Below are 8,915 nucleotides of genomic sequence, written 5' to 3'. Positions count from 1 at the left end.
GGGGGTCCCTTTTTAGGATCCGCAAGGCATAATCTGACATGTGGGCCAATGTTCCCGGTGTCAATGATGCACTGCGAGTGCTGGTTGGAGGAGCACTTTCTGGCAAATCCACATCTCTCCAGTCACGCACAAACCCTGTACCAGACCTTGCCACACCAACATTTTCACTTGCCCCACGAGATGCATCCTCCTCCCCTAAGTAATCATCCCCATCATCATCCTCCTCCTCTTCTTCCTCCAACTCGTCCAGGAGAGGTCCCTGAGCAGACAATGGCTGAATGTCATCAAGGATTCCCTCCACCTCTTCCTCCTCGTCAACATTGGCTGCAGACGCCTGCTCCTTAAGGTGCGTCAAAGTTTGCATGAGCAGACGCATAAGTGGGATGCTCATGCTTAGGATGGCGTCGTCTGCGCTTACCAGCCGTGTGCATTCCTCAAAACACTGAAGGACTTTACAGAGGTCTTTCAGCTTCGACCACTGCACACCTGTCAACTCCATGTCTGCTCTCAAAGTGCCTGGCCGTGTAACTCCGGATAATTTTTGAGGAAGCACTGCACCACTAGGTTCAAGGTGTGAGCCAAGCAAGGTATGTGGCTGAGTTTTGAAAGGGATATGGCTGCCACAAAATTACGGCCGTTATCACTAACTACCTTGCCTGCCTCAAGATGTACACTGCCCAGCCATGACTCAGCTTGTCGCTTCAAGTACTTGGCCAGCACCTCGGCGGTGTGTCTGTCGCCCAAACACATTATCTGCAACACAGCCTGCTGACGCTTTCCACTAGCTGCTCGATAGGGGGACACCTCGTGTGCAACAGTGGCAGCTGCAGATGGAGTGCTCGTACGACTGCGCTCTGTGGACGAGCTTTTGCTTCTGGAGGAGGAGGAGGAGGAGGGTGGAACGCCTACAGCCAACTGTTTCCTATACCGTGGGCTAGGCAGCACTGTCCCACCACCGCTGTCCCCTGTGGACCCTGCATCCACCACATTAACCCAGTGCGCAGTGATGGACACGTAACGGCCCTGGCCATGCCGACTGGACCATGCATCAGTTGTGAGGTGCACCTTTCCACTCACTGACTGCTTGAGTGCATGGACAATGCGGTCTTTCACATGATGGTGGAGGGCTGGGATGGCTTTGTGAGAGAAGAAGTGGTGACTGGGTAGGTCATAGCGTGGTACTGCATAGGCCATGAGTTCGCGGAAAGCTGCGCTTTCCACCAACCGATAGGGCATCATCTCAAACGAGATTAGTTTGGCAATGTGGGCGTTCAAACCCAGTGTACGCGGATGAGAGACTGAGTACTTTCTTGACCTACTCATAGTGTCTGGGAGGGTGAGCTGGACTTGAGAGCTGCATATGGTGGAAGTAGCGGTGGACAGGGCGGACTGAGAGAGGGTTGATGATGGTGATGGAGTTGGTGTTCTTTCTGATGGCCTAGATTCAGTATTTCGTTGATATAACAGTGGGATTCCCTGACTGCTGTGGCCTTGCAACGACACCTCAACATTTGCTGCTGTGCTAACCGGTGGGCTTACAGTGGGGGAAACAATGTAGCGTTGCTGACTACCTTCTTTGTGATCAGTTGCACATGTGGCACTTGAGGTTTGGTGTTGTGTCCACGCTTGCAAGTGCATGCTGGTTAAATGTCTAAGGCCTGTTTCACACTTGCTTTTTTTTGCAGCGCGTTTTTCCCGCAAAAAAACGCATTGAAAAAACGCATACAAATGCATACAAACGCTGCCTTTTTTTCAAGCATTTTCATGCGCATGCAGGAAAAAAACGCAGCATTTTTGTGCGTTTGTATGCGTTTTTTGTGCGTTTGCGGTTTTTTACAGATTTTGGAAAAACCCCCCAAAAAAGAAAAAAAAACATTCAACAACACACAAGACCAATGGGACTTCATTGTGGGTGTGGTATGTTAATATATAGACCCTGTCTACAGTATTCTTCACATTTGCTTGATTCTTCTCGTGACCATGGATCTGCGCTTGAAGAGTTTTCACTTCAACTTGGATTTGGACATCGCGATGGCTCAGGCGTATGCAGTTGCTTGCCATGAACAAAGGAAGAGAGAGAGGGAGCGAAGATGGCAGCGGCGGCGTATGTGGATACATCCGATTGTTGAACTCCGGGAGAGCCGTGGGGCATACCACACCCTCTACAGCGAGCTCCAGGCAAACCCGGAGAAATTTATAGATTATATCCGGATGTCCCAAGAAAGTTTCAGGGATTTGCTTGCTCGTGTCCAACAATCCATCCGGAGACAGGACACACAGCTCCGTCGTGCGATTCCTCCTGAGGAACGGCTACTGGTGACATTACGGTATGTAATATTAAACCAAGGGGTGCGGTCTGATGTTTTTTTTTTAAATTTAGTATTCAAAACCTTGGGTAATTAGTTTTCATGAATGTACTAATATTTTATTTTATAGTTTTTTAAAATAATATACATAAATATTAATTTTACTTCTTTGTCTGTTCACAGATTCCTGGCGACTGGAGAAACCCTATCTTCACTACACTTCCAGTACCGTATTGGAATCTCTACCTTGTCTGGAATTGTTGCTGACACCTGCCGGGCTCTCTGGAATGTTCTTTGTCCAGAATTTCTGCCCCTGCCCACCGCTGAAAAGTGGATGGAAATTGCTGACAAATTCTGGACAGTATGCAATTTTCCCAACTGTTTGGGAGCTGTTGATGGTAAACACATACGGATCATCAAACCCAAAAGAACGGGATCTGAGTACTATAATTACAAAAAGTACTTTTCAATAGTACTCATGGCCATTGCGGATGCCGGATGTATGTTTGTAGCAGTGGACATTGGAGCATTTGGCCGTGGTAATGACTCACAGGCTTTTAAAAACTCAGACATGGGCCGGAGGTTGTATGGCAACCAATTTAATTTCCCTATGCCACGGCCTCTTCCTCACACCGAAGCTCCGCCACTGCCCTTTGTAATGGTTGGCGATGAGGCTTTTCAAATGTGCGGAAACTTACTGAAACCCTACTCCAGCCGGGACTTGGACCACACCAAAAAAATATTTAATTACAGGCTGACCAGGGCCAGAAGAACTGTCGAGTGTGCTTTTGGGATTCTTGTCTCCAGATGGCGAATTCTGGGCACGGCCATTAATCTTAAACTTGAAACAGTCGATGAGGTGGTGAAGGCCTGTGTGGTTCTACATAACTTTGTGATGGCTAAAGAGCACCCGACCTTTGAACTGGACGATGATGCTCCTAACCCATTGCCTGAATTCACTCAGCACACTCTCAGGTCATCCGTTGAAGTTGGCCAAATGAGGGACCAATTTGCGGCCTACTTTATTTCTGATGTAGGACGGGTGCACTGGCAAGATGAAATGGTGTAATGTTTTTGTTTGTTTATGGTAATAAAAAACCTTATTTGATACCATTACTGAGTGCACTATATTTTTTAAAATCCAATTAAATAAAAAACTTCCCATGTATAACTGAATTTTTTGATGTTCACACACCTGGGCAGGTAAATACACATATGAGTTAAAATGCAGCATTGCTAGTCTGCGTGAAATATATTGGAACGAGCAAAGCTGCAGGCCATGAATCAGGAAACCAATTTTTTTCAAGAGAAAATTGTCAAACTAGTTGAAAAAAAAGTATGTGATTTTTTCAAAATCCAACCCTCAAAACCCAACCCCACCCAATGAAAGTCAATGGGGAATACAAGTCAGCATTGAGTGGATGAATGTAATCAGCTCAATTCCAACTTTTATTTAAAATTGTGGTAGTGTATAAATAGACAAGTTTCTAGAGTTATTACACTAGGCCTTGGAATGACTATACTAGGCCGTGGTATTTAAAATATGAGTATAGTAGGCCTTGTGCCTACTAGTATAGTCATATGTGAAATACCACGGCCTAGTATAGTCATACCAAGGCCTACTGTAATAACTCGATTTTTACCAACTAGGATCTTGTTTCACGAAAAACAAACTGGTGAAACTTGACAAGTTTCAACAGTTTGTTTTTCATGAAACCAGATTCTAGTTGTTAAAACTAGAGTTATTACACTAGGCCTTGGAATGACTATACTAGGCCGTGGTATTTCAAATATGAGTATAGTAGGCCTTGGGCCTACTAGTATAGTCATGTGAAATACCACGGCCTAGTATAGTCATACCAAGGCCTACTGTAATAACTCGATTTTTACCAACTAGCATCTTGTTTCACAAAAAACAAACTGGTGAAACTTTTTAAGAAAGAAACTTATTTTTTAGACAAGTTTCAACTTTTTGTTTTTCATGAAACCAGATCCAAGTTGGTAAAACTCGAGTTATTACACTAGGCCTTGGTATGACTATACTAGTCCGTGTTATTTCACATATGACTATACTAGGCCTTGGGTTGGTTTTTAACATGTATTTACCCATCAGTGTGTGTGAGCAGCGCAAACAACATTAATGAAACTTTGTAATGGTGAACCACAAATGTAAATTTATTTTTAATCACAAAAATAAACCAAAAAATTATTTTTTCCGGCGTTTGGGGGCAGATGGTTTCAATTTGGGTGTGTGCAGGGAATATGCAACACTTGCAGTTGAAGACGGTGTTTGAGGGGAAGGGGCAACAAAACTTGTGGGGGAAGGTAGTCCAGTTAAGGGAATTAAACTAGGAACACTTGGAGGAGAGGAAATCTGTTCAGGTACATTTGTTGTAATGGCATGTCGCCGTAGGCTTGTGTGCCTGGACCGACTTTGGCCCAATGCCCGCCTTGATTGATTTCGCCTTGAACTTGGGGCAAATATTGAGTGTAGGTCCCCCGTCTGCTGGGGTGGCTGCTGCTGAGGTGGCTGCTGCTGCTGCTGAGGTGGCTGCTGCTGCTGCTGAGGTGGCTGCTGCTGCTGAGGTGGCTGCTGCTGAGGTGGCTGCTGCTGAGGTGGCTGCTGCTGCTGCTGAGGTGGCTGCTGCTGCTGCTCTTGGTTGGCAGTGCTCGTCCTTGCAGGAGGACTGGTGGCGGCAGTGATGGTCCAGGTTTGCGGAGTGGTGGTGGCAGGGCTACTACATGTTGTTGTAGTGGCAGGGCTGTTCCATGTTTGCCTAGTGGTGGCTGAGCTCCATGCATGCATGGGAGTGGCGGTGGTGCTCCAGACAGGAGCAGTGCTTGCCATGGTGGTGTCGGTGAAGTGACCAGCTGCACTCAGACTTGTGGTGGTGTAACGGTGGGTGTCCTGGCTTTGAATAGAGGTGTCCATGCAGTGGTATGCAGCACAAGTCGGTAGTGAGGTGAAGCGAGTCAATGGTGGCACAGGTGGAAATGACACCACTGACTGCTGACCGTACCGATTATGCTGCATAGCCTGCAAGAAAGCATTGTTGCAGGCCTGCAGCACATTCAGCTGTTGCTCAGGACTAAGGTGTTCCGCCATGCCCTTTTCAATCTTACTAAAAAAATGGTGTGCTGGTCTGTTGAGATCGGCCTCCAGACGGTCAAGGCGCTGTTCTACAGAATTGAAGCGGTGTTCAAAGTGGTTAAAACCACGTTCCATGAGTGCAAAACCGCTTTCAACTCTGTCGGACAGCGACTTGAGGCTGGAATTAAAGGCCTCGCTCAAATGCATAAACTCGGGCAAGACATTCCTGTCCAAGGCCCTCTGCCTCTGGCGGGTAGTGCCCGCATAACCAGTGGCAGAGACCTGGGACAGGGGAACACCTGATGGCCCAGCTTCCTGGTCACCAGCTGTGTGTGTGGCTGACCTGCAAGGTGCTTCATAGCTGTCGGATGGCTGGGACGGGTCAGAGGACGTCCGAGGAAGGACCGCTCCAGGGCCAGGTTGCAGGGTGCTGCTCCAGGTGCTGTGGAAGAAAGGAAAATCATTACTACCATGCCTTTACAAGAAGCATCAGCTGTGGATTAGAAAAACACAGATTAATAAAAATAAAAACCCAAAATTTATAATACTTACGATCTCGTGGCAAGGACCGGTCTTAGGAACTGCAACGCGTGATAGTGATGGTATCTAGTTCTGGTCCTTGACGCAGATCCACTGCGAACCTGGCCCTCAGCACGAACATCACTGTTGAAGCGGTCCTTGATCGAACGCCAACGTGTTCGGACTTTGTCCACTGTTGGGGAAAAAAAAAACAGTGCCGTCAAGGACAACAGTCACTGCGGCACAATATAGCAATACAATACTCAAAGCAGTCACTGTAGAGCCCGATGACACTGTTGGGTTTCCTGCTAGAATATACCTAGCACGAAACCCAACAGTGCCGTCAAGGACAACAGTCACTGCGGCACAATATAGCAATACAATACTCAAAGCAGTCACTGTAGAGCCCTATGACACTGTTGGGTTTCCTGCTAGAATATACTGTACCTAGCACGAAACCCAACAGTGCCGTCAAGGACAACAGTCACTGCGGCACAATATAGCAATACAATACTCAAAGCAGTCACTGTAGAGCCCGATGACACTGTTGGGTTTCCTGCTAGAATATACCTAGCACGAAACCCAACAGTGCCGTCAAGGACAACAGTCACTGCGGCACAATATAGCAATACAATACTCAAAGCAGTCACTGTAGAGCCCGATGACACTGTTGGGTTTCCTGCTAGAATATACCTAGCACGAAACCCAACAGTGCCGTCAAGGACAACAGTCACTGCGGCACAATATAGCAATACAATACTCAAAGCAGTCACTGTAGAGCCCGATGACACTGTTGGGTTTCCTGCTAGAATATACCTAGCACGAAACCCAACAGTGCCGTCAAGGACAACAGTCACTGCGGCACAATATAGCAATACAATACTCAAAGCAGTCACTGTAGAGCCCGATGACACTGTTGGGTTTCCTGCTAGAATATACCTAGCACGAAACCCAACAGTGCCGTCAAGGACAACAGTCACTGCGGCACAATATAGCAATACAATACTCAAAGCAGTCACTGTAGAGCCCGATGACACTGTTGGGTTTCCTGCTAGAATATACTGTACCTAGCACGAAACCCAACAGTGCCGTCAAGGACAACAGTCACTGCGGCACAATATAGCAATACAATACTCAAAGCAGTCACTGTAGAGCCCGATGACACTGTTGGGTTTCCTGCTAGAATATACTGTACCTAGCACGAAACCCAACAGTGCCGTCAAGGACAACAGTCACTGCGGCACAATATAGCAATACAATACTCAAAGCAGTCACTGTAGAGCCCGATGACACTGTTGGGTTTCCTGCTAGAATATACCTAGCACGAAACCCAACAGTGCCGTCAAGGACAACAGTCACTGCGGCACAATATAGCAATACAATACTCAAAGCAGTCACTGTAGAGCCCGATGACACTGTTGGGTTTCCTGCTAGAATATACCTAGCACGAAACCCAACAGTGCCGTCAAGGACAACAGTCACTGCGGCACAATATAGCAATACAATACTCAAAGCAGTCACTGTAGAGCCCGATGACACTGTTGGGTTTCCTGCTAGAATATACCTAGCACGAAACCCAACAGTGCCGTCAAGGACAACAGTCACTGCGGCACAATATAGCAATACAATACTCAAAGCAGTCACTGTAGAGCCCGATGACACTATTGGGTTTCCTGCTAGAATATACTGTACCTAGCACGAAACCCAACAGTGCCGTCAAGGACAACAGTCACTGCGGCACAATATAGCAATACAATACTCAAAGCAGTCACTGTAGAGCCCGATGACACTGTTGGGTTTCCTGCTAGAATATACCTAGCACGAAACCCAACAGTGCCGTCAAGGACAACAGTCACTGCGGCACAATATAGCAATACAATACTCAAAGCAGTCACTGTAGAGCCCGATGACACTGTTGGGTTTCCTGCTAGAATATACCTAGCACGAAACCCAACAGTGCCGTCAAGGACAACAGTCACTGCGGCACAATATAGCAATACAATACTCAAAGCAGTCACTGTAGAGCCCGATGACACTGTTGGGTTTCCTGCTAGAATATACCTAGCACGAAACCCAACAGTGCCGTCAAGGACAACAGTCACTGCGGCACAATATAGCAATACAATACTCAAAGCAGTCACTGTAGAGCCCGATGACACTGTTGGGTTTCCTGCTAGAATATACCTAGCACGAAACCCAACAGTGCCGTCAAGGACAACAGTCACTGCGGCACAATACAGAGCAGGGAAATACTCACTAAACGCCTTTTTGGAGGATGCTGTGGCGCTGTCCCAGCCATCCATCAACGCTGCGGCCACCTCATTCCATAGCCGCCGGGTCACCACATTGTCCTTGTACAGCCGGTCACGGCTGTCCCACAACGGCGCACGCTCCTGGACCAGGCTGATGAGCTGCTCATTATCCAGGTAGACGTCTTCATCCCGTTGTGGAACCTAGACAAAACACATTCATTAGAATAATCAAATTTAAATTGAATAAAAAGTTACAAAAAAAGAAACATAAAAAAGAGTAAAAATAGAAGATAAAAAATAAAGAACATTACAAATCATTTGATACATACATTCCGTATCACCACCGGGACTTGGCTTCGCTGCTCCTGCTCTTCGCCCTCACTAGTCCCGTCCGCAGAAGATGATGATGATGATGTATTAAAAAAGTTGAAAAAAACGTAAGAGATTTGGAGTAGCAGCAGATATACTTACCAGATGCATGAAAATAATCACCTCACGGTCTGCTTGCGCCAATTCCTGCCGCGATGGGGAATATTCGGATTCTGAAGACATACTGCATGTAAAAATAATAAAAATCATTAGTACATACATAATTTAAAAGGACAGGCATATAATGTAATATACTCACATTCTTGACGCTGATAGAAGATGGGTTCCTTGGTGACTGTCTGCTCTCCAATCTGTCAGTGTAGTAGTGGCAGAGTTTTGGCAGGCACCTCCTTTATATAGACTTTTTTTGTTTTGACT

At 46.6% G+C, this 8,915-nt stretch overlaps 1 protein-coding gene across 1 annotated transcript; it reads right to left on the bottom strand.

Annotated features, from left to right (window-relative positions):
- Positions 1 to 4,512: 4,512 nt before the first annotated feature.
- On the bottom strand, positions 4,513 to 5,989 carry LOC141054365 (uncharacterized). The gene is made up of 2 exons (XM_073551690.1): positions 5,950 to 5,989; positions 4,513 to 5,839 (listed from the first exon to the last, which is right to left on the bottom strand). Exon 2 carries the CDS (start codon positions 5,602 to 5,604, stop codon positions 4,513 to 4,515), a length of 1,092 nt encoding a protein of 363 aa, XP_073407791.1. The 5' UTR covers positions 5,605 to 5,839; positions 5,950 to 5,989.
- Positions 5,990 to 8,915: the final 2,926 nt, after the last annotated feature.

Source organism: Dendrobates tinctorius, unplaced genomic scaffold (assembly GCF_039654945.1).
Source record: "Dendrobates tinctorius isolate UK_male_01 unplaced genomic scaffold, ASM3965494v1 ptg000178l, whole genome shotgun sequence".
Taxonomy (NCBI): Eukaryota; Metazoa; Chordata; class Amphibia; order Anura; family Dendrobatidae; genus Dendrobates; species Dendrobates tinctorius.
The sequence above is the reverse complement of the archived record's forward strand: the minus strand, read 5'-3'. Positions and strand labels throughout refer to the sequence as shown.